This window comes from Salmo salar, chromosome 15 (genome assembly GCF_965601325.2).
Source record: "Salmo salar chromosome 15, fSalSal1, whole genome shotgun sequence".
NCBI classification, from domain to species: domain Eukaryota; kingdom Metazoa; phylum Chordata; class Actinopteri; order Salmoniformes; family Salmonidae; genus Salmo; species Salmo salar.
This window is the reverse complement of record NC_138305.1, coordinates 58,435,806-58,461,197: the sequence shown is the minus strand read 5'-3', so window position 1 is coordinate 58,461,197 and position 25,392 is coordinate 58,435,806. Positions and strand designations below refer to the sequence as shown.

Below are 25,392 nucleotides of genomic sequence, written 5' to 3'. Positions count from 1 at the left end.
CAGGAGCATGCCCAGACGTTGTAGGGAGATCATACAGGCACGTGGAGGCCACACACACTACTGAGCCTCATTTTGACTTGTTTTAAGGACATTACATCAAAGTTGGATCAGCCTGTAGTGTGGTTTTCCACTTTAATTTTGAGTGTGACTCCAAATCCAGACCTCCATGGGTTGATAAATTGGATTTCCATTGATTATTTTTGTGTGATTTTGTTGTCAGCACATTCAACAATGGAAAGAAAAAAGTATTTAATAAGATTATTTCTTTCATTCAGATCTAGGATGTGTTGTTTAAGTGTTCCCTTTATTTTTTTGAGCAGTATACTTGTGTATTGATTTTAAGAAAGACATAGATGTTTATGGTTAGGTACACGTTGGAGCAATGACAGTCCTTTTTCGCAAATGCGCACCGCATCGATTATATGCAACACAGGACAGGCTAGATAAACTAGTAATATCCTCAACCATGTGTAGTTAACTAGTGATTATGATTGATTGATTGTTTTTTATAAGATAAGTTTAATGCTAGCTAGCAACTTACCTTGGCTTCTTACTGCATTCGCATAACAGGCAGGCTCCTCGTGGAGTGCAATGTAAAGCAGGTGGTTAGAGCGTTGGACTAGTTAACCGTAAGGTTGCAAGATTGAATCCTAAAGCTGACAAGGTAAAAATCTGTCGCTCTGACCCTGAACAAGGCAGCTAACCCACCGTTCCTAGGCTGTCAGTGAAAATAAGAATGTGTTCTTAACTGACTTGCCTAGTTAAATAAAGGTTTTAAATTGTTGTTTTTTTTAAACGGCAAATCGGTGTCCAAAAATACCGATTACCGATTGTTATGAAAACTTGAAATCGGCCCTAATTAATCGGCCCTTTTGATTAATTGGTCGACCTCTAGTATTTAGTAACAGTTTGGGTTGATAACTGTAGTAAATATACTGTTTATGTGAATGACAGGAGAGAGAGAGAGTGTTGTTCTACAGTGCATTTGGAAAGTATTAAGACCCCTTCCCTTTTTTGAAATGTTGTTACGTTACAGTCTTATTCTAAAATGGATTAAATAAAAAAATGTCCTCATCAATCTACTCACAATACCCCATAATGACAAAGCACTTTTTTTTTTAAAGGAAATACCTTATTTACATAAGTATTTAGACCCTTTGCTATGAGACTCAAAATTGAGCTCAAGTGCATCCTGTTTCCATTGATCCTCCTTGAGATGTTTATACAACTTGATTGGAGTCCACCTGTGGATAGTTCAGTTGATTGGACATGATTTGGAAAAGCACACACCTGTCTACATAAGGTCCCACAGTTGACAGTGCATGTCAGAGCAGTGACCAAGAACTCAATGGTCACTCTGACAGAGCTCCAGAGTTCCACTGTGGAGATGAGAGAACCTTACAGAAGGACAACCATCTCTGCAGCACTCCACCAATCAGGCCTTTATGGTAGAGTGGCCAGACGGAAGCCACTCCTCAATAAAAGGCACATGACAGCCCGCTTGGAGTTTGCCAAATGGCACTTAAAGGACTCTCGGACCATGAGAAACAAGATTCTCTGGTCTGATGAAACCAAGATTGAAGTCTTTGGCCTGAATGCCAAGCGTCACGTCTGTAGGAAACATGGCACCATCCCTACGGTGAAGCATGGTGGTGGTAGCATCATGCTGTGGGGATGTTTTTCAGCGGCAGGGACTGGGAGACTAGTCAGGATGAAGGGAAAGATTAACAGAGCAAGCTACAGAGAGATCCTCGATGAAAACCTGCTCCAGAGCACTCAGGAGCTCTAAGTGGGGCGAAGGTTCACCTTCCAACAGGAGAACGACCCTAAGCACACAGCCAAGACAACGCAGGAGTGGCTTCGGGACAAGTCTCTGAATGTCCTTGGAGTTGTCCAGCCAGAACCCAAACGAACATCTCTGGAGAGACCTGAAAGTAACTGTGCAGCGACGCTCCCCATCCAATCTGACAGAGCTTGAGAGGATCTGCAGACAAGAATGGGAGAAAGTCCCCAAATACAGGGTGTGTCAAGCTTGTAGCGTCATACCGAAGAAGACTCAAGGCTATAATCGCCCACAAAGATGCTTCAACAAAGTACTGAGTAAAGGGTCTGAATGTGATATATATATTTTTTTAATACATCTGTAAAAAATTCAAATAAACTGTTATTTGCTTTGCCATTATGTGGTATAGTGTGTAGATTAATGAGGATTCTTTTTTTGCCCCTCCATTTTAGAACAAGGCTGTAACATAACAAAATGTGGAAAAGTCAATTGCTCTGAATACTTCCCCGATGCACTTTATGTTGGTGTTTTGTTGAGAGATGAAATGTCTTAGTCTGCAGCTGCTCTACTAATAACCCCCGGTCAACCTAATCTGCTTAATCCGGGACACATTAACACCTTTGTTTTAAACTAACTCAATGGTTCTTAAATGTTTGACCAGTGGTGATGTTAACATGTTCTAGAATGTTCTTGTGAAAGTGTAACATGACAGTGCTCTATTTTTACCCTTAAAAAAAAAAAGAATTCTGCTTTCTAGTTACTGACTGACTGAGAGGGTTTTAAGAATCCTAACATTTTGTCTTTCTAATGAATTCCTTTGCAGCAATGGGGACAAAAGTGATTTTTTAAACGTAGACCAGTTAGTCAGATTTCTGAATGAAGTAAGCTCTTTATCATTCATTAACTTCACTGTGTGAGTGCTTGATCCCTCCCCTCTCACCTGGCATAGGGTAGAAGTTGCCCTTAGGCACAGATCTAGGATCAGTTAACATTTGGGGGGGATAACAATGTAAAACTGACCTTAAATCATTGTCTAGGGATAACTTCATCCTGACCCTCTAAGCTGCACGCCTCCCATCCCCAACCTATTTCTCACCACCCCCCGCATACTTGTGACTGATTGTGTAACCCTGGCGACCTGGGGAAGGAGGGGCTCCCTGTTCGGCCATCTTGCCTGTTCCTCGCTGCCTGTTTGTCTGTCTGTCTGCTAGTTGTCTCTGCTTTGGCTGAAAAACTTACCTGCTTCCACTTCTATCTTCTGTACGTGTGCCCGCTTCTCTTTCTCTGTGTGCAATGCTGAAGTGGATCCCCAGTAGTACAAAGGCTCTGAAAAATGTGTTCCCTCCTGCTTTAGTGGCCAGTGGTGTTGTCATGTCTCTCTTCTTGTAAGACCACACACGTTAGCTCCCTACTTCTGACTAGCACACACACACACCTCTTCTCCCCACCTCATTGCAGTAGCTCTGTACCAGTAACTGGCTTTTTGGTTTTCATTTCACCACCCACAAATGAAAGTGGTGTTTGTACCGGATAGTACTATATCCATTGTCACTGTGTCAGCCCGCATTTGTTTGTAAGCGTCAGCTGTGTGTGTGTGTGTGTGTGTGTTTTAATTGCTGTCTCTTGTCCTAATGGTCCCGATCCTAACCTGAGAAATTAAACAGAGGTGGTTTGTTAAAGCAACCCTCACATGATGTGTACCTTAACCCCTTTGCGTAAGACCTGAAAACTGGCGTTAGCTTCACGAGCTAATTAGATCAGCGGGAAAAAATGGATTTATGGCACGCAGAAGACACCGGGTTCAACTCAGTTGGTCACATGACTTGTGCGCGTAAAGTTTCTCGAACGTAGCTTAAAACCATGAACGCGTTTCTGCAAAGTTTTGCCGAAGTCAGGCATTAGTTTTCATGGGTAGATCTGCGCAGAAGCTCGACTTACATGCCCATTTCTCAAGTTAGGAATGGGTCCCAATGTTCTTAGTGTGCAGTGACGTGTGTGTGTGTGTGTGCTTGTGAGTGAGACGGTCTTGTGTATCATTGCGTTCTCCAGAACCAGCGCGACCCGCGGCTAAATGAGATCCTGTTCCCCTTCTACGACCCTAAACGAGCCATGCAGATCATCGAGAAGTACGAGCGAGACCCCGACCTCAAGAAGAAAGGTGAGAGAGTGGGATGGATGGAGAGAGAGAGAGAGGGAAGAGCACTGCTGCCCTCTTCTGGTGAATAACAGAAGAGCACACCGCCCTCATACTAATGGGCCCGCATGTTTGGTTGTGTGAGAGTTGAGGAAAAACTAATGTTAAACACACACTCTGAGACACTCTCTTACTCCCCCCTCCCCCTCTGCTCCTCCTCCTCTCCCCCCAGGCCGTATGTCCAGCGATGGCTTCTGCAGGTACCTGATGTCAGATGAGAATGCCCCGGTGTTCCTGGACTGTCTGGAGCTGTACCAGGACATGGAGCAGCCACTGGCCCACTACTTCATTGCCTCGTCCCACAACACCTACCTGAACGGGAGGCAGTTCGGAGGGAAGTCCTCCGTGGAGATGTACAGACAGGTGCTGCTCTCCGGCTGCAGGTAGGGGTGGAGGGGTGTGTGTGTGTGCGCATGTGTTTTATGCAAAGTGTGTAAACTGTTTTTGTATTTGTGTCAGGTGTGTAGAGCTGGACTGCTGGGATGGGAAAGGAGAAGACCAGGAACCTATCATCACTCACGGCAAGGCCATGTGTACTGACATCCTCTTCAAGGTACACACACACACACACACTCACATTCACGCTCACTCAAAGAATGAAGACGATTAGTCAGAACGTTGTGTTCATTGCGTGTGGCAAGTCTGCCCTCTTGTGTTGATAGATTGATACTGCATCTGATTGCAACCTGCAGCTCCCATTGGAAGTTTCACTGCGGTTATTGATCAGACACTCACCTCCAGAGAGACTTAAGGAGAATGATAAATAATGGATCCAGGGTGATTTTTTTTTTTAACATCAATCCCCATGTTGCTGTTTCCCCCCCCCCCTCAAAAAGGATGTGATCTCAGCCATCAGGGAAACAGCCTTTGTGACGTCTGAGTATCCCGTGATCCTGTCATTTGAAAACCACTGCAGGTAGGATTTCACAATGATCCAGAATATTTTTTGACAACTTTGTACACGACAATGTTATTATTTATTCCTGTGCAAGAGGGAAAATAGGGAACTAACACTCACACTTGTCTTTTCTTACCAGCACAGCCTTTGCTGATAACTATATTGAGGGGAATATTGACCTACTATGGCTGTGATATGTGGTTGTCTCACCTAGCTAGCTCTCTTAAGATGAACGCACCAACTGTAAGTCGCTCTGGATAAGAGCGTCTGCTAAGTGACTCAAATGTCAATGCAAATGTCTTGATGCAAGTGTTTGATCGCGTGCGTTAGCATTTCACAAGGATCCACAATCATTTTGACAATTTTACACATAACAAGGTTATTATTTATTCCTGTACATCTGATCGAAATGACATGTAACTATTATTGCATTTGATTTAATGGCGACAACAACAACAACAACAAAATCCTGTGTGTTTCAGTAAACCCCAGCAGTACAAGATGGCTCGTTATTGTGAGGAGATCTTTGGAGAATACCTACTGAGGCATCCTCTTGAGGGATTCCCTGTGAGTCCACCTTCTAGAATACTGTATATCTATACCTGTCTGTTTCTTATCTACAGTGTCTGTATCTCTACCGTGTCTGACATTTTGATGATGACTGGACATAGTAAAGAATGTGGATGTAATATTTCCATGCTATAAAAAAAATGAACCGTTTACTGTAAATGTCTTGAGCCGTTTTATTTAAAAAACGTAATGTTTGCTGCTGTTGCCAGGTTGAAGCGGGTCGTCCCTTGCCTTCTCCCAACGATCTCAAACGCAAAATCCTCATCAAAAACAAACGCTTGAAACCCGAGGTGGAACAGAGTACGTTGACAGTCTTGTCTTTTCACATGACTGTTAACTTTATTCAAAGATTCATTTCATATCCCTTAGTTTCACACAGATGTTGCTACTGCTGGACCTGCCTGTTTTGAGTCATTCTGTATGTTGTTTTTTGATTTACTTACACTATGTTGACTTGTGTTGTTGTGTGTGTGTGTGTGTTCTGCAGAGCAGTTAGAGTCTTTTAAGAAGCACATGGAGGCAGGAGAGACCAACACACCAGCCATCTTACTAGGAGCAGAGACAGAGGAAGATGTGGAGAACGGTGAGTGTGTGTGCGTGTGCAGATATTTACGTTTGTGTACGCCTGTTCTTCTCCTTTTTGTGCTGGTGTGTAGTCACTTTGGATGCTGAGATATTTAGGCAATTTGAATCGGTTGACTGGAGTAGATGTGTGTGTCTTTGTGACCAGTGCTGTTTCTACACTTAGAAAAAAAGGAACTGTCTACAAACTGAAGGGTACTTCGGCTGTCCCCATAGGAGAACCCTTTGAAGAACCCTTTTTGGTTCCAGGTAGAAACCTTTCGGGTTGTATATAGAACCCTTTCCACAGAGGGTTTTACATGGAACCCAAAAGGGTTCGAACCTGGAACCAAAAAGAGTTTTCCTATGGAGATAGCTGAAGAACCATTTTGGAACCCTTCTTTTCTAAGTGTGTAGACATAAGCGACATAAGCTGCCGCTTAGGAAGTCACCGGGGGTCTCAGCTTACCGTTGGTTAGGATAGCAGAATACACAGTGTGCAATTTTGAAATGTGTTAGTGCATCAGCAGCATTTCTGTTATGTCAGTCACTGACAGTCACTCAATTAGCTCACGTCAGCTAACATTTTATAGATTGTAAGCAATTTTTTTCAGTCTCGCCAGCTATCTAAACCTTCTAGTAATCATGGTTGAATTACTGACCAGGCACGCAAGGCACGAACCCAGTGGCCCTGACCTCCAGGGTGACCCCATTCAGATATTATATGAACGTGGCATAAGTCATGGCAAAATGTGTAGAATTGCAGGACATTCACTTTAAAGCTTCACATTTTTCTCTCTGCCACCCAGAGGGGGGGCAACTAAAATGTTTTCGCCTCAAGCTGGGGGGGGGGGCTGTTTTGAACGGTGTGTGTTGGAGGGTAACTGTGTGTTTCTGTAGCTCTTGGTGATGTGAAGGATGTGATTCCTGACTTGAAGACGGGTACATCAGAGGAGCCTAGTGAAGAGAACAGCCTCAGCACCAGTGTCAGTATCAGTGACAGTGTCAGCGTCAGTGTGAACAAAGACGGAGAGGAGAAGGAGAGGGACAACAGCATCAAAAAGGTAGACATTTTGTGAATAGAATTTGTGTTTTTAGGTAAGACTTTGTAACCTATGAGCCATTTATTTTTGTTGCAAGCCGTGTTTCGTTAAAGCCTATTTATTTTTGTTACAAGCCGTGTTTCGTTAAAGCCTATTTCTTTTTGTTACAAGCCGTGTTTCATTAAAGCCTGTGTAAAGTTCATTTGTTTCAATGTACCGGTAGGCACCTGCGGCTTATAGACATGTGCGGCTTATTTATGTTCAAAATAAATAAAACAATTTAATTCAGTGGGTGCGGCTTATATTCAGGTGCGCTCAATAGTCCGGAAATTACGGTAGATAAGTATTCAACCCCCTGAGTCAATAAATGTTAGAATCACCTTTGGCAGTGATTACAGCTGTGAGTCTTTCTGGCTAAAGTCTCTTAAGAACTTTTCAAACCTGTGTTGTACAATATTTGCCCATTATTCTTTTTTACATTCTTCAAGCTCTGTCAAGTTGGTTGTTGATCATTGCTAGACAGCCATTTTCAAGTCTTGCTATATATTTTCAAGCAGATTTAAGTCAAAACTGTAACTAGGTCACTCAGGAACATTCAATGTCGTCTTGGTAAGTAACTCCAGTTTATACACTACCGTTCAAAAGTTTGGGGTCACTTACAAATGTCATTGGCCTCATGGTGAAATCCCTGAGCGGTACATTTTTTATGAATTTGTAAAAGATATACAGTACCAGTCAAACGTTTGGACACACCTACTCATTCCAGGATTTTTCTTTATTTTTACTATTTTCTACATTGTAGAATAATGTTGAAGACATCAAAACTATGACATCAAAATCAAATTTATTTATATAGCCCTTCGTACATCAGCTGATATCTCAAAGTGCTGTACAGAAACCCAGCCTAAAACCCCAAACAGCAAGCAATGCATGTGAAAGAAGCACGGTGGCTAGGAAAAACTCCCTAGGAAAAACTCCCTAGAAAGGCCAAAAACCTAGGAAGAAACCTAGAGAGGAACCAGGCTATGAGGGGTGGCCAGTCCTCTTCTGGCTGTGCCAGGTGGATATTATAACAGAACATGGTCAAGATGTTAAAATATTCATAAATGACCAGCATGGTCAAATAATAATAATCATAGTAGTTGTCGAGGGTGCAACAAGCACGTCCGGTGAACAGGTCAGGGTTCCATAGCCGCAGGCAGAACAGTTGAAACTGGAGCAGCAGCACGGCCAGGTGGACTGGGGACAGCAAGGAGTCATCATGCCAGGTAGTCCTGAGGCATGGTCCTAGGGCTCAGGTCCTCCGAGAGAAAGAAAGAAAGAGAGAATTAGAGAGAGCATATTTAAATTCACACAGGACACCGGATAAGACAAGAGAAATACTCCAGATGTAACAGACTGACCCTAGCCCCCCGACACACATACTACTGCAGCATAAATACTGGAGGCTGAGACAGGAGGGATCAGGAGACACTGACACTTCATGCTTCATGAGGTAGTTACCTGGATGCATTTCAATTAACAGGTGTCCCTTCTTAAAAGTTAATCCTTAATCTTACATCTAGGCGTTCCGCCAGCGGAACCCCTACCCAACAGCCAATGGGATTGCATGGCGCGAAGTACAAAAACCTCAAAAATCCAATAATTTCAATTTTTTCAAACATACAACTATTTTACACCATTTGAAAGATAAACCTCTCCTGAATCCAACCACGTTGTCCGATTTCAAAAAGGCTTTACAGCGAAAGCAAAACATTAGATTATGTTAGGAGAGTACATAGACAAAAATAATCACACAGCCATTTTCCAAGCAAGCATATATGTCAATAAAATCCAAAACACAGCTAAATGAAGCACTAACCTTTGATCTTCATCAGATGACACTCTTAGGACATTATGTTATACAATACATGTATGTTTTGTTCAATCAAGTTCATATTTATATGCAAAATCAGCTTTTTACATGATGTTCAGAAAATGTATTCCCACCAAAAACTTCCGGTGAATTTACAAAAATACTCATCATAAACGTTGACAAAATACATAACAATTATTTTAAGAATTATAGATACAGAACTCCTTTATGCAATCGCTGTGTCATATTTTAAAATAGCTTTTCGGCAAAAGCACATTTTTCAATATTCTGAGTACATAGCTCACCATATTCAGACACCCACCAAGTTCGGCGCAAACTAAACTCAGAATTAGTATTAGAAATATTGTATTACCTTTGCTGATCTTCGTCAGAATGCACTCCCAGGACTGCTACTTCCACAATAAATGTTTTTTTTGTTCGAAATAATGCATAGTTATGTCCAAATACCTCCGTTTTGTTCGTGCGTTCAGGTCACTATCCAAAGGGTAACGCGCGAGCGCATTTCGAGACACAAAAAGTAAAAATGTTCCATTACCGTACTTAGAAGCATGTCAAACGCTGTTTAAAATCAATTTTTATGGTATTTTTAACGTAAAATTGCGCTAATATTCCAACCGGACAATAGTGTATTCATTCAAGGAGGAAAAGAAAAAACCGCGTGCTCGCGGGAACGTGCACATCCAATCTCTTTGTCCCCAGGCAGTCCACTCAGAAACTGAGCTACTATACTCTGCCCAGTGACAGGGGAATGCTCAAAACACTTTCTGAAGGCTTTAGACAGCCAATGGAAGCCTTAGAAAGTGCAACGTGACAGCACAGATACTGTAGTTTCGAAAGGGTCTAGAAAGAAGAACTACATTTCTCAGATCCTACACTTCCTGGTTGAATTTTTCTCAGGTTTTTGCCTGCCATATGAGTTCTGTTATACTCACAGACACCATTCAAACAGTTTTAGAAACTTCAGAGTGTTTTCAATCCAAATCTACTAATAATATGCATATTCTCGTTTCTGGGCAAGAGTAGTAACCAGTTTAAATCGGGTACATTTTTTCATCCGGCCGTGAAAATACTGCCCCCATCCATATCAGGTTAATGTGTTTGAGCCAGTCAGTTGTGTTGTGACAGGGTAGGGGTGGAATACAGAAGATAGCCCTATTTGGTAAACGACCAAATCCATATTATGGAAAGAACATTTCAAATAAGCAAAGAGAAACGACAGTCCATCATTACTTTAAGACATGAAGGTAGGTCAATCCAGAAAATGTCAAGAACTTTGAAAGTTTCTTCAAGTGCAGTCGCAAAAACCATCAAGCGCTATGATGAAACTGGCTCTCATGAGGACCACAACAGGAAAGGAAGACCCAGAGTTAAAACTCTGCTGCAGAGGATGAGTACATTAGTTACCAGCCTCAGAAATTGCAGCCCAAATAAATGCTTCACAGAGTTCAAGTAACAGACACATCTCAACATCAACTGTTCAGAGGAGACTGCGTGAATCAGTCCTCATGGTCGAATTTCTGCAAAGAAACCACTACTAAAGGACACCAATAAGAATAAGAGATGGCTTGGGCCAAGAAACACGAGAAATGGACATTAGACCAGTGGAAATCTGTCCTTTGAGATTTTCTATGTGAGACCCAGAGTAGGTAAACGGATTATCCGCATCTGTGGGTCCCACCGTGAAGCATGGAAAAGGAGGCGTGCTTTGCTGGTGACACTGTCAGTGATTTATTTTGAATTCAAGGCACATTTGTACTGTATGTATATATATTATTTTTGTTATCCACTTTGACATTATGGGGTATTATCTGTAGATCAGTGACACAAAATCTAAATTGAATAAATGTTATATTCAGGCTGTAACACAACAAAACCTGGAAAAAGTCAGGGGATGTGAATACTTTCTGAAGGCACTGTATATTTAAGCAATGAGGTCTGAAGCGGCGTGGTATATTAGATAATATGCCACGGCTAAGTGCTGTTCGTACGCACGACGCGAAGTGGAGTATACCATATACCACCAACCCCAAGGTGCCTTATTGCTATGATAAACCGGTTACCAGCATGAATAGAACAGTAAACAAGTATGTGTCACACATGGTACAGTATATTTCACCATCGTTTACAGTTGACTATTGTTCAGGTGGTGGAGGAGGATCCAACAGAGATGTCTGAGGCCACAGAAGCTACAGACGCCACAGACATCTCCGAGGCTTCTGAGGATAACAACAACAAGAAGGTATGGGCGTCGGTTCAGCTGCTCTTTCTCTCTTTACTAACCTCTCCCTACCGTTGAGCGTATAGCCTTCTCTCTGACCTGTAGCTCTTGTAAAGCTCTTTCTCTGGACAGGGAATGTATATATCGATAACGAGAGTGTAACTAACTTTGTGCTTTATAATGACTTTACTTTTATTCAGACTCGAGGCTTCTCTGTGTACATAGTGGGGACTGGGAGACAACAGAGATGTGTGTTCCGTGTAAAACGACAGTGTGTTTTCTGCTCCTGTGTAGACTGGGGAGACGACGGATGACGAGGAGGCTCTGATAGCCTCGTACACGTACGTAGGAGCCACCACCAACATCCACCCCTACCTCTCCGCCATGGTTAACTACGCACAGCCTGTCAAGTTCCAGAGCTTCGACGTCGCAGAAGGTAGTCTCCAATTTCGGGTTATGCTGAATCAATTGGTTTTGTGTGTTTTGCTATGGTCAACTTAAAGCTTTTTGTAGAACTTCCAGAACTATGCTGGTTAGTTGGAGTATGGCGCTTGCAACCTCAGAGTTGTGCGTAGTGGGTAAACTTTTGGATGTGTCAGAGATATCAGATGCGCTCTCGCTCTCTCTCTCTCTCTCTCTCTCTCTCTCTCTCTCTCGCTCTCTCGCCCTCTCGCTCTCTTGCCCTCTCGCTCTCTTGCCCTCTCGCTCTCTCTCGCCCTCTCTCTCTCTCGCCCTCTCTCTTTCTCGCCCTCTCTCTCTCTCTCCCTCTCTTCACTCTCATTGTAACTCTACTTTCTCTTCTCCCTCCAGAGAGGAACATCCACCACAACATGTCGTCGTTTAATGAGTCAGTGGGTCTGGGTTATCTGAAGACCAACGCCATCGAGTTTGTCAAGTATCCTTTGGTCCAGTGTCAACACTCACACAGCATGCGAATACCCCCAGACAACGCAGACACAACCAAGAAACATTAAAACATCAAAAAATAAATGATCCCAAAAATACATTGGTCCAATATTTCCTGACCTGTAAAGTAGTGGCCCATAGTCCGCCATGCTACTATTTATCTTAATGAATGACTGCATTAAAATCAACTGACTCCTTTGATTTTTCTAGACCGCAACAAAACCAGTATCTATAGTGGGTTCCCTGGACCAGATCTGAAGTGATGTAGCAGTTTTAGGTCACACAGATATGAGCCATGACAGGGAGGGCCAGACTATCCCGTACTTACACTTTGTTTGTTTTAAAGTCTCCATCTGTGGAAAAACTGCTCAAGTTCCTCTGGGAGAGACCGATGTGCCTTTTGGAATGGGGAATACACACACACACACATTCCAGTGGGAATGCAGGACCCAAGCTGTTACCTTCTAAAAATAGGCCTGTGGTCTGTTCAACTCGCTACACACACACACACACACACACACAGACCACTGTTTCAACATCCAGACCTCAGGTGGTGTATGTACTGTGCAACCCGACAGAACACACACCATACATACACTCACGCAACTTCCACTCGCACATGGACAAGCGCCCCCGCACTATATCTGCGTTATGTTCCCGAACATCGGCGTCCAGCTACAACAAGCGTCAGATGAGCCGGATCTATCCTAAAGGAGGCAGGGTGGACTCCAGTAATTACATGCCTCAGATCTTCTGGAACGCAGGCTGCCAGATGGTCTCCCTTAACTACCAGACCCCAGGTACTGTACTGGAGCATGTTAACCCCACCGCGCAGACAGGCTCATACTGTAAATACAACACGGACGCAGATTCACATGCGACACACGCCAACTCGCATAACCCTATGCCGCTGTCAATCCGAGGGATGAGGGATGCAACGCACGAGCGCACACACACACACACAGACACACACAAGCCCTAGGTAGTGTTTGCTTCCTGTTCATGGTGAGTCATTTTACCCCCTACAACACACATGCTCTCACAGACACACTCTCTCTCTCTCTCTCTCTGTCTCACTCTCTCTCCCTCTCTCTTTCTCTCTCTCTCTGTCTCGCTCTCTCTCTCTCTTTCTTTGTCTCTCTTTCTCTGTCTCTCTCTTACTCTCTCTCTCTCTCTCTCTTTCTCTCTCCGTCTCTCACTGACACACACACACACATTCAAGCATCTGTAGTTAGCAGATGCTGCCCCATGTCTGAGGGCATTGGGGTTGGAACATATGGCCCCCTGTGAGTGGGCATGTGTAGGGCTGGAGGGGGCTGAGTGCCGGGGGGGGAGAGGGAGAAGAGATGGCAGTGAGGTGGAAAACCCTCCTCTCTTCTCTCTCCCTCTGGGATTTGCAACAGCAACATAGTGGTTGAAGAAATCAACATGTCACAAATGAATTGAATCGACCTGAAAAAATGTCGTCTGTGTTGCCGTAACGTGTGTGTCCGCTTCAAGAAGAGTGTGTGTGTCTGTGATTTCCGCACGTGACTGTGTGCGTCTGTGATTTCCATTGTAATAGCTCCAAAAACAGACTCTCTCTCTCTCTCTCTCCTGTCTCCTGTCTCTCTCTCTCTCCTGTCTCAGATCTGGCCATGCAGTTGAACCAGGGAAAGTATGAGTACAATGGATCCTGTGGGTAGGTGTTACTGCCGTTCCTCGCTCCTTTCCTCCCTCCTTTCCCTTTCTCTCCTCTCTGAAAGCTCATCAATTAAAGCGTGTCGCATCTCATTAGTCGCCGCCAGCGGCGATCGTAGCTACCGTCCTCCTCAGAGCCAATCAGATGGCAGGAGCTGGCGCTCCTCTCGCTATGCCACTATCTCACTGATGGGGCTCCCCGCTTTCCTCCTCTTGTCCTTTCTGTCCCTCTCTCCTTTCTCTCTCCGTTCTCTCTCTCTCCTCTCTCTCTGCCTCTGCCCTGGGGCTAGGCTTTCACCCCTCATGTCAGATATTTCATATGGGAGGAGATCAGTAATGACAGCAACACCCCTATCTCTTAATGTGCTTCTAATGCCACTCTCACCCTGAACTAATGTCACACACACACACACACACACCCCTATCTCTTAATGCTTCTTCTAATGCCACTCTCCGCCTTAACTATTGTCAGATTCCTACGCACACTATACATGTAATATTGAGCCTTCTCTCTCTCTCTCTCTCTCTCTCTCTCTCTAACACACACATACAGTCTCTCCTAATGCGTCTCCCGTCCTAACCCAACTCCCGAACACGCAGGCTAGGATCCCGTCATCCGGATTCGGGCTAACTCACTGTAACCGTGTGAGCACTAATGCAAACGATATCGCACTAATGATCACTGTTGTACTCATTGGTACAACCACCTATCTGTTCCTCTAGCTATGCATCAGGCTGTCTCTACAACACAATTTAGATGTGGCTCTTGTACCACACACACTTGGAAACACTCTACTAGCGCGTTACAGAAAGTGTTTAAACGTAGAGTCCAGAGTTTGTGTTTTGACCCTGCTTGGCCACCGTCCCCTCCGCTCTCTTCCACCAGGTATCTGTTGAAGCCAGACTTCATGCGTCGCTCAGACAGGATGTTTGACCCCTTCTCAGAGACACCTGTGGACGGGGTCATTGCTGCTACCTGCAGTGTACAGGTATGAGGTTAGGGGTTCAAAGTTCACAGGACATAGAGGGAGATGGAGGTAGTTGGCGTTTGTTGTAGTTTATCTGCACACAATCACAATATAAAGAAGAATCCAAGAGAAGAAATAGATGTGCTGGGAAGATTATAGAAACCTGAATCTCGCTTGTGTGAAAAAAAATGAATAGCCCAAAAAGTGAAACACATTTTTTTAGAAGATGTATTGTATTGTATTGTATTGTTGTTTGACTTGGATGTGTATGCTCCCAGGTGTTCTCTGGTCAGTTCCTGTCTGATAAGAAGATTGGGACCTACGTGGAGGTGGACATGTACGGGTTGCCCACGGACACCATCCGCAAAGAGTTCCGCACGCGCATGGTGATGAACAATGGCCTGAACCCCGCCTACAACGAAGAACCTTTCGTCTTCCGGAAGGTACGGAGGAGGAGAGGACGGAGGGATGGGAGAGGAAAAGGAAGAGAGGGAGGGAAGACGATAGAGGGACAGAGGAGAGGGGATGGGAGATGACAGAGGGGTGGAAGAGAGGAGGAGCGAAGCATGGAGGAGACGGAAAGAGGGATTAGAGGGGAGAGACTGAAGAAATGCCTGGCAATATAGAAGAAGAAAGGAGAGAAGAGGGGAAACGCGTCGTATTTAGAAAGGTACAGGAAAGAGGGAACAGAAAACATGAGTTAGAATAGGATGGAAGAGAGAACTTATAGTTCACGGAGGTGCATGGCGCTTTACTTGTAGGTACTGTCTTGGAGCTGAACACCGGAGGGAGGGAGGGAGGGAGGGAGGGAGGGAGGGAGGGGGAGGGAGGGAGGGAGGGTCGGGGTTGATTGGGGTGGAGCTGATGTCCCTGTGGTACTCAGAACTACTCAGTGTGCCTTTACTGCAGAGAAAGAGAGGAGGGGGGGAGAAGGGGGAACAGATGCATACTATGAGAGAGAAGGCAGGACAAAGAGAGAGAGAGAGAAGAGAGCAAATGGAGGAAGAGAAGGGTACAGATACATAGTGCACTGAGCGACAGAATGAGGATAAGAGGGAGAGAGAGAAAAAGAGTAGGAGGGTAAAGGAGAGAACCAGGGAGAAAGAGGGTAAAAGAAAGGGAGAGAAGGAAATGTAAAGAAAAGAAACAAAAGGAAAGAATAAAGGAGAGATGGAGGAGAAAGGTAGAACGGAAAAGGAGAGCGAGAAGGACGTGGAGAACAATAGAACGGGGGGGGGGGGGTACGAATATGAGGGGGGAGACTGGCTGGTCGTGCGCTTGTGAGCGGGCGCGTGTGTGTGTGTGTGTGATAGTGCTGCTCTCAGCAGAATAAGAAGTCTCTCAGCCATGACTGTGACTCCAGCTCCAACACACACCATCAATCACAGCCTGCTGCCGCAGTGCTTCGGGAGACGTGTACACACACACACACACACACACACACACACACACCCTGACATCAGGAGGGCCATCTCACACGGTGCTGGAAAAATACATTCAGAGTTGCACGCACTTATACACAGACAATTACACATGTTTAGACATACACACACACACACACAGGTTATACCCATTTCCTGAGTGTTCTTCTCCTTTATCTCTCACCTTCTCTCTCCCTCCATTATTATTCATCCCTCTCTTTCCCTCGCTCTTCTCTTATCTCCAAATGCAAGGCATTCTACACACACACACACACACATTCCCTGGATGTGTGTATGTGTGCTTGCTGATGAGTTGATGGTTCTGTAATGTCCTTGTCTATAGGCTATTGTTGTAAACATATACAGTATAAAGCCTAGCTACAGTATTATCATCACTGCTGGGTATATACTATTATCATCTCTGTTCTGTATCTGTCTGCGAATGTCTCTCACTGTGTGTGTGTGTGTGTGTGTGTGTGTGTGTGTGTGTGTGTGTGTGTGTGTGTGTGTGTGTGTGGTGTGTGTGTGTGTTCCTCTTACATAAAGTGCTGAATGAAAATCCAGTCCTCCTAACATGTTTCTGCTGTACATACTCTGACTCATTCTAGTGAAGAAGGAATTCATCTGAACTCTCTCCCCTTCTCTCTATCCCTCCCTCCCTCTCTCCTACCCTCTCTCTATCCCTCCCTCGCTCTGTCTCGCTCTCTCACTATCTCTCTCCTACCCTCTCTCTATCCCTCCCTCCCTCTCTCCTACCCTCTCTCTATCCCTCCCTCTCTCCTACCCTCTCTCTATCCCTCCCTCCCTCCCTCTCTCCTACCCTCTCTCTATCCCTGCCTCCCTCTCTCCTACCCTCTCTCTATCCCTCCCTCCCTCCCTCTCTCCTACCCTCTCTCTATCCCTCCCTCCCTCTCTCCTACCCTCTCTCTATCCCTCCCTCCCTCTCCTCTACCCTCTCTCTATCCCTCCCTCCCTCTCTCCTACCCTCTCTCTATCCCTCCCTCTCTCCTACCCTCTCTCTATCCCTGCCTCCCTCTCTCCTACCCTCTCTCTATCCCTCCCTCCCTCCCTCTCTCCTACCCTCTCTCTATGCCTCCCTCCCTCTCCTCTACCCTCTCTCTATCCCTCCCTCCCTCTCTCCTACCCTCTCTCTATCCCTCCCTCCCTCTCCTCTACCCTCTCTCTATCCCTCCCTCTGTCTCACTCTCTCATGATCTCTGTCTCTCTTCCTCTCTCTATCCCCCCTCCCACTTTCCCTATTTCCCTCCCCTCCCTCCCCCCTCCCCCTCTTTCTGTCCCCTTCCTCTCTCTCTCCCTCTCTCCCCTCTCCCTCTCACTCCCCTCTCCCTCTCTCGCCCCTCTTCTCTCTCACCCAGGTGATTTTACCAGACCTGGCTGTGCTGCGCATAGCTGTGTATGATGACAATAATAAGCTGATAGGTCAGAGGATCCTACCGTTGGAGGGTCTACAGGCAGGATACAGACACATCTCTCTACGCAACGAAGGGAACAAGCCTCTGTCTTTACCCACTGTCTTCTGTAATATAGTACTCAAGACCTACGTACCCGAAGGCTTCGGAGGTGAGGAGACACACACTGACACACCCGAACTTGCTAATACACAGACGTAGGTTAGGGGCAGAAGACGCTGTGTTTGTGTGTGTGGGGCTTGGTTCTTCTCTTTCTGGGGACCTAAAATCCTCAAATGCCCACGCAAGGATAGTAAAATAAGGAAAATTCTCCCTCGTGGGGACTTTTCCCACGTCCCCAGTAGGACAAAAGCTATTTTAAGCTTAGGGGTTAGGGTTACAATTAGGGTTACAATTAGGGTAAGGGTAAGGGGTTAGTGGACAGGGTTAGGTTTAAGGTTAAGGTTAGGGTTATGGTAAGAGTTAGGGTTAGGGAAAATAGGATTTTGAATGTAAATTAATTGTAGGTCCCCAAGAGGATAGAAAAACATAATGTGTGTGTGTGAGTGAACCCTTATTGGCCTAAATACAATACAGATGTGTGCTACTGAACTTTATTGACCTCTATATTATTCAGTTCAGTATGGAGACCTTATTAGCCCATTGTGTGTGTGTGTGTGGTGTGTGTGTGTGTGTGTGTGTGTGTGTGTGTGTGTGTGTGTGTGTGGGTGTGTGTGTGTGTGTGTGTGTGTGTGTGTGTGTGTGTGTGGTGTGTGTGTGTGTGTGTGCGCGAGCGCGTGCTGAGAACATGCGTTTCCATTGTCCCTTCCTCAGCTGGTCCTTTGTCTATCTCTTTCATACCACACACACAAGGTCCAATTTATATCTGCATTCAATGTATTCATAGTAGACGCTGAAGTGGATGCAGAAGGATCTGGGGAGAGGGAAGGAGATGAGAGAGGGAAGACAGGGGAGGAGAGAGGGAGGTGAACAGAGGAGAAATAGAAAAGCGGGAGAGGTAGGGAAGAAAAGCGAGGAGGAAGAAGAAAGAGGGAGGAGAGACGGAGGGAAGGGCACAAACTGGGTGTCCCTCCTTCCCTCCCTCCTTCCTTCCTTCCCTCAGGGTGTCCTGACCTACAGTGTATTCTACATCAGAAGTAATGACACAGAGCAAATGATGATGGCAGCAGAGCTAGTGTAATAGAGCTAGTGTAATAGAGCTAGTGTAATAGAGCTAGTGTAATAGAGCTAGTGTAATAGAGCTAGTGTAATAGAGCTAGTGTAATAGAGCTAGTGTAATAGAGCTAGTGTAATAGCCACTTCGAGACAGACGCCGGCATGGAGATACACAAGATTGACTAGTCGTTAAGCCAATCCCAGGGGCATGGTCCGGGCAGTCGTTATGACGACAACCCATAAGCATTGTCCAAATAGAGCCGGCGTCATTTTCCGTCTTTTGCGGTAGGCTTCCATAGTATCTACTCAAATGTATACCTTCCCAGGTATACGTTAGAATGTTGTCTTCTTTACGTATCTTTCATAAAGAAGTTGAATCCGCTTTGTGTTTTGTTTCCTGGCCACGATACCGACGAGTATCGCGATGCCCGGTATCATCCCGGCCCTAGTAAAGTCCAGCGTATTGATGAATCTCCTGTCTTCTCTCTAGCCATCGTGGACGCCCTGTCGGACCCAAAGAAGTTCCTGTCCATAGCAGAGAAGAGAGCGGACCAGATGAGAGCTCTGGGGATTGAAACGGTACCTACACCGGTTTCATCAATCGCTATTGGTTTTGTTAGCCTCGTACTGTGTACCCACTGTAGTCAGCTGTTCCATTCTTTGCTACAGCGCATACAGTATATCATCACTGTATGGGATAAGTCTTATGTTGGCGTATGTTGAATTGCTTTGGCTACTGGTTTAGTAGTCTTAGTAGTTACCGAGCTCTGTCACTTGTAAGGTCCCTGGATAATAAAATGTTCTTAGGGTGGGGTAGGCGAAAAGGTAAAATATCGCTCAATCTCGACATCTATATGGAAATGCAGTGATGACTTTTTTGTTGTTGCAAAGTGCGTGAGAAAGATTTCTATCCGTAGTCCTGAGACGCTCTCTCTCTGCCTCTCTCTCTGCCTGCTCTCTCTCTGCCTGCCTCTCTCTCTGCCTCTCTCTCTCTGCCTCTCTCTCTGCCTCTCTCTCTCTGCCTCTCTCTCTGCCTCTCTCTCTGCCTCTCTCTCCCCTTCCCTCTCTCCAGAGTGACATAGCGGACGTGCCAAACGAGAGTTCGAAGAACGACAAGAAAGGGAAGGTGAACGCCAACGTGAAGACCAACGTCACGCCACAGACCAGCTCGGACCCGGCTCAGTCCTCTAAGTCTGCCCAGAACAACACCACGGAGACCAAGAAGGGTACGACACACACACACACAGACACACACACACACAATCTGAGATCTAGCATTGGTACAATTGAGACGTTTTCCATTTCTCTCTTTGTAGATACAAACACCCTCGTGCCGCATGTGAACATTGATGACTTGAAACAGATGAAGGTAATACTAGCTAATCTCTCGCCATAACCGTCACAGTTCCTATGGTTTCCACAGCACTTTTCCCAGTGGTTCTGCGGTTTGTTAGTTTATTCACCAACATCAGTTAGTGATCCTGCAGGAGAAACAGAGGGGGGGGAAAAGGCAGCGATGTCATTCCTCACACAGTCTGTGTCTTTTAGCTCGCTGTCCTTTTGATTTAGTCAGTTCCGTCTGGTTTCATTCATCCGTTTTTCCTCTCCTCAGACGTACCTTAAACTGGTTAAGAAGCAGCAGAAAGATCTGAACTCTTTAAAGAAGAAGCATGCAAAGGTGGGTTGGTGTTTTAGGAAGCTCTTCTATTAACAGATCCCAGGTCATTCATGCTGTGGTCCACACATTGATGGAGAGAGAGAAGGAGAGAGGTCTTTCCTTTCATCATCCACTGTTGTCTGACCCCTGCCCACACACACACACACACACACACACACACACACACACACACACACACACATTCATACACACAGCATCATGTAACCTAAGATGGACAGTGTTTCTCTTTGATCTCACCAGAGCCTTGCTAAGATGACCCTCCACACACACACACACACACACACACACACACACACACACACAACACACACTAGCTAGACTTCAATCACTAATACCTCTGTCCTTATGAAATCCCGTCTTATGAAACAGCCTGTGTGTTTAAAAAATATATATTTTGGTTTGTACACAAAAGAGATTAACTCTTGTAGGGTTTACCATAGCAACCAGTCTGCCGTCTTTGCCTGTTCTGTTGCATAACTGTTATGACACTCAGACTGATGTTTTAGAACACATGTACCCAGTAGTTTAATATGTTGTACTGATGTTTTAGAACACATGTACCCAGTAGTTTAATATGTTGTACTGATGTTTTAGAACACATGTACCCAGTAGTTTAATATGTTGTACTGATGTTTTAGAACACATGTACCCAGTACTTTAATATGTTGTACTGATGTTTTAGAACACATGTACCCAGTAGTTTAATATGTTGTACTGATGTTTTAGAACACATGTACCCAGTAGTTTAATATGTTGTACTGATGTTTTAGAACACATGTACCCAGTAGTTTAATATGTTGTACTGATGTTTTAGAACACATGTACCCAGTAGTTTAATATGTTGTACTGATGTTTTAGAACACATGTACCCAGTAGTTTAATATGTTGTACTGATGTTGTGTTAGTTCTCAGCTATATGGTCTGGCCGACTGTAATGCTACATTTCTTGATTAAGAAAGGCCATCTCAGTGATATCCTCATTAATATGGCGCGTTTCGTCTCAGGACCGCACCATCATGCAGAAGTCCCACTGCACCCAGGTGGACAAGATGATCGCTCAGCACGACAAGGAGAAGCAGACACAGGAGAAGCTGCTGGAGAAGTCCATCAAGAAACGAGGGTAAATATCAGGACCTGAAGGACCAGTCAATCAGTCAGTCAGTCAGTCAATCAATCAATGATAATGAAACGCTGAACTTAAACATTCATTCTGGGATATCTTGCACCAGCACAAAGCCATTAGGCGTGAATTAATCTCTCGTTGGCACAGATTTATGTAAATTGAGCATCGGCCCAAATTCCGTGAGATTTTTTTGTTCTGGTTAACCGAGATCAGGTGTGAATATGTTCTACCATGTCTCACCTAGCTAACAAGTACCTTTCTGTCGTCCCGACAGAGAAAACAACTGTCTGGAGATGAAGAAGGAGACTGAGAGTAAAGTGGAGAACCTGACCACTGACCACAAGGCTAAGGTAACCCTGCAGTGTCCGTCGTTACAAGCATCTCTGAGCGCAGTGGGGGAAAAGGTGATTTAGTTTCACTCTAGTTCTCCCTCATTGGAATGTATATGATTGTACTTCTGGGTTTATGTTAGTGACATCACAGTGTCGCAGGCTAAGGAGCGGTCAGAGATAATATAATGTATAAGTGTGTATCCTGTGGCCTACAGGTGAAGGACATCACAGCCCAACACACTAAGGAGTGGTCAGAGATAATATAATGTATAAGTGTGTATCCTGTGGCCTACAGGTGAAGGACATCACAGCCCAACACACTAAGGAGTGGTCAGAGATAATATAATGTATAAGTGTGTATCCTGTGGCCTACAGGTGAAGGACATCACAGCCCAACACACTAAGGAGCGGTCAGAGATAATATAATGTATAAGTGTGTATCCTGTGGCCTACAGGTGAAGGACATCACAGCCCAACACACTAAGGAGCGGTCAGAGATAATATAATGTATAAGTGTGTATCCTGTGGCCTACAGGTGAAGGACATCACAGCCCAACACACTAAGGAGTGGTCAGAGATGATCAACTCCCACAGCAGTGTTGAGCAGGATATGAAGGACAGCCACGTGGTCCAGCAGTGTGAAAACCTCAAGAAACTACTGAGTGGAGTCCAGGAACAACAGACTCTATCGCTCAAACTGATCCACGAACGGTGAGAGAGAGAGAGAGACGAGCACACGCACGTGCAAGGCACACAAAGTAAACATTGAATCTCAAACTCGTCCACGAACTGTAGCACACAGCCAGAACAACTGACCCTACTGCTCAAACCGGGAAATTCAGAGATTTTGCGTGGGACGTCACACATGCGTTATGTATTTTATAGGTGTGATGTCCCTGAATGTCCTTGATTATCTGACACGTGAACCCATCTTGGGCACTTTGAGGTGTGAGTTTGTCTGGTCAGGTGTATGTGTACTTGATGAGGTTCCTTACCAGACTTTGTTGTTGTCCCATTCCCTCTCAGGCAGAGCAAGGAGATGCGGGCCAACCAGGCCAAGACGTCCATGGAGAACAGCAAGGCCATCAGCCAGGACAAGACCATCAAGAACAAGGCCGAGAGGGAGAGGTGGGTCACACTGCCAGCGCCAACTAATCACTCACTGACTTAGACTGGTTGGAGAATATACATGTAACTGCCAAAATAAAGGAAACACCAACATAAAGCGTCTTAACCTTTTTCACACGTGCCAACGAACGGGTGTGGTCATTCTACAGTGGTCCCTGGAGCGTACGATTAGAACGCTTATTTAGAACGTCCAGTTCCCATTGACGCAACAGTCGGCATTTGAGCTAGCCACACTGTTTGCACAAACACCGGTCTCAACGTCAACAGTGAAGAGGCGACTCCGGGATGCTGGCCTTCTAGACAGAGTTCCTCTGTCCAGTGTCTGTGTTCTTTTGCCCATCTTAATCTCTTATTTTTATTGGCCAGTCTGAGATATGGCTTTTTCTTTGCAACTCTGCCTAGAAGGCCAGCATCCCGGAGTCGCCTCTTCACTGTTGACGTTGAAACTGGTGTTTTGCGGGTACTATTTAATGAAGCTGCCAGTTGAGGAATTTATTTCAACTGATTTATTTCTTTATATGAACTGTAACTCAGTAAAATCATTGACATTGTTGCATGTTGCGTTTTATATTTTTGTTCAGTGTACTTTGTATCCCTCATTTATTCAAGTGTTTCCATTATTTTGGCAAATACCTGTAGGTTATGTCAGGATGAATATATACTATGTAGGTCTTACGCATACTCTATGAACACCCCTTAAAGATGGAGTCCGTAACGGTGAAACTGCCATGTCCTATTGTGATATTACAACAACAAAGAAGTTACTGCAAACAACCAACAGTTTTTTTCCCCTCAGACATCATTGCACACGCGATAAAACAGCAGTATATGTACTGCAATCTTCTTCTTTTTTTGCCCAACGCTCCTCCAGTGCTCCCCACCTCTGCTTTGTCAACAAAACAATAACAACTGCCGTGGGGCGGACAGTGGCGCTGTTTCCCCCTACTGTGGATTCCATCTTTAACAACCTTTTCCTGCAGTGAGCTAAATCAGGGTCACACAAAGTGTTTCTTGGTAGTCCTAAACACATCTACTTTGAAACCAAAGTATACACCACACACACATGGTTATGGGCTTAAAAAAAAGAAGGCACATGTACCATGTCAGATATAGAGTTGAAATGTATTCAATTATGAGTTTGCATCCCAATATTACACGTTATATACATCACAGAATATTGAAATATGACTCAACCGTTTTCTGCGTTTTAAAAAAAAGTATATGTTTATTAATTATGAAATGATGAAAGATATGAATAATATTCCACCCATGAGGTCACTAGAGGGCGATTTGGTCATGTGACTGCAGGAAAGGTCTACACTGTATCTGTACTTCTTGATGAATTATTATAATCTTATAATCTCACTCTCGTTCTCTTCACAGGAGAGTTAGAGAGTTGAACAGCAGCAACACCAAAAAGTTCCTTGAGGAGAGGAAAAGGGTTGGTGTTCTATCTTCTGCTAATTCTAATGCTGTGACACTTTTGAGGTGAATCAACTAAGGCCTTAGCCTTGTAATGGTTTGCTTAGCCAATACATGTTGATGTAAATTACTCTTAGTCCTCTCTCCATCTTTCTCCTCTCGCCATCTCTTGCTCCACAAGCTTCCAACATACCTAAGTTCCCTGAAATATAAAAATATGAGATACCAAAACCGTTTGCAGTGTTGGTTAACTCTTGAGGTCCCGCTTGTCTCCACAAAGTTTGGTAAATCTGCCTTTAGTTTTAATTATTTTATTTTGGGGGATTTTACCCCCTTTTTCTCCTCAATTTTGATCTTGTCTCATCGCTGCAACTCCCCAACGGGCTCGGGAGGAAAAAGGTCGAGTCATGCGTCCCTCGAAACATGACCCGCCAAACCGCGCAACTTAACACCAGCCTGCTTAACCCGGAAGCCAGCCGCACCAAAGTGTCGGAGGAAACACCGTTCAACTGATGACCGCCGTCAGCCTGCAGGCACCTGGCCCGCCACAAGGAGTCGCTAGAGCGCGATGAGCCAAGTAAAGCCCCCCCTGCCAAACCCTCCCCTAATCCGGACGACGCTGGGCCAATTGTGCACCGCCCTATGGAACTCCCGATCAAGGCCTTTAGTTTTAATGCACCACGGTTATAGAACACCTTACAAAACAAATTACACCTGGATTCCCTGGCAGTTTAGAACTCTGTTGTTAAATGAGTTCCCTGAAGTGTGTTATTGTTTCAATTGACTATTATTACTTGTAATAACCTGATGTAATGTATTTATAGCTGTCTTGTAGTTTTTTATATTTCTGTTGTTGCTGTATTGATGTAAGTTGTGTCCTCAGGGCACCATTGTAAATGAGACACTGGTCTCAATTCGGTTCCCCTGAATAAATAAAAGTGAGTAAAATAATAAATCAAATTTTTCTCCTCCGTCCATATTTGTCCTTCCTGCCTCCCTCCCTCCA

General features: G+C 44.8%; 1 protein-coding gene across 6 annotated transcripts in view; it reads left to right on the top strand.

Moving 5' to 3' along the window:
• LOC106571557 (1-phosphatidylinositol 4,5-bisphosphate phosphodiesterase beta-4) overlaps positions 1 to 25,392 on the top strand; it is a 132,417-nt gene that overhangs the window by 101,218 nt on the left and 5,807 nt on the right. For 4 of the 6 annotated variants that reach the window (XM_014144727.3, XM_014144720.3, XM_014144721.3 and 1 more), the window contains 26 exons: positions 2,607 to 2,664; positions 3,833 to 3,941; positions 4,150 to 4,360; positions 4,437 to 4,530; positions 4,814 to 4,893; positions 5,358 to 5,442; positions 5,655 to 5,745; positions 5,933 to 6,028; positions 6,907 to 7,070; positions 11,054 to 11,164; positions 11,438 to 11,579; positions 11,954 to 12,038; positions 12,725 to 12,849; positions 13,679 to 13,730; positions 14,616 to 14,718; positions 14,976 to 15,140; positions 17,495 to 17,699; positions 19,194 to 19,282; positions 19,776 to 19,929; positions 20,020 to 20,072; positions 20,316 to 20,381; positions 21,386 to 21,501; positions 21,779 to 21,854; positions 22,372 to 22,547; positions 22,863 to 22,964; positions 24,348 to 24,405. In XM_014144727.3, coding sequence (XP_014000202.2) covers positions 2,607 to 2,664; positions 3,833 to 3,941; positions 4,150 to 4,360; positions 4,437 to 4,530; positions 4,814 to 4,893; positions 5,358 to 5,442; positions 5,655 to 5,745; positions 5,933 to 6,028; positions 6,907 to 7,070; positions 11,054 to 11,164; positions 11,438 to 11,579; positions 11,954 to 12,038; positions 12,725 to 12,849; positions 13,679 to 13,730; positions 14,616 to 14,718; positions 14,976 to 15,140; positions 17,495 to 17,699; positions 19,194 to 19,282; positions 19,776 to 19,929; positions 20,020 to 20,072; positions 20,316 to 20,381; positions 21,386 to 21,501; positions 21,779 to 21,854; positions 22,372 to 22,547; positions 22,863 to 22,964; positions 24,348 to 24,405 — 2,866 coding nt within the window. Of the gene's footprint in view, positions 1 to 2,606; positions 2,665 to 3,832; positions 3,942 to 4,149; positions 4,361 to 4,436; positions 4,531 to 4,813; positions 4,894 to 5,357; positions 5,443 to 5,654; positions 5,746 to 5,932; positions 6,029 to 6,906; positions 7,071 to 11,053; positions 11,165 to 11,437; positions 11,580 to 11,953; positions 12,039 to 12,724; positions 12,850 to 13,678; positions 13,731 to 14,615; positions 14,719 to 14,975; positions 15,141 to 17,494; positions 17,700 to 19,193; positions 19,283 to 19,775; positions 19,930 to 20,019; positions 20,073 to 20,315; positions 20,382 to 21,385; positions 21,502 to 21,778; positions 21,855 to 22,051; positions 22,298 to 22,371; positions 22,548 to 22,862; positions 22,965 to 24,347; positions 24,406 to 25,392 lie in introns of those variants that run through there. The other 2 variants (XM_014144726.3, XM_082961916.1) reach the window with 2 other exon arrangements.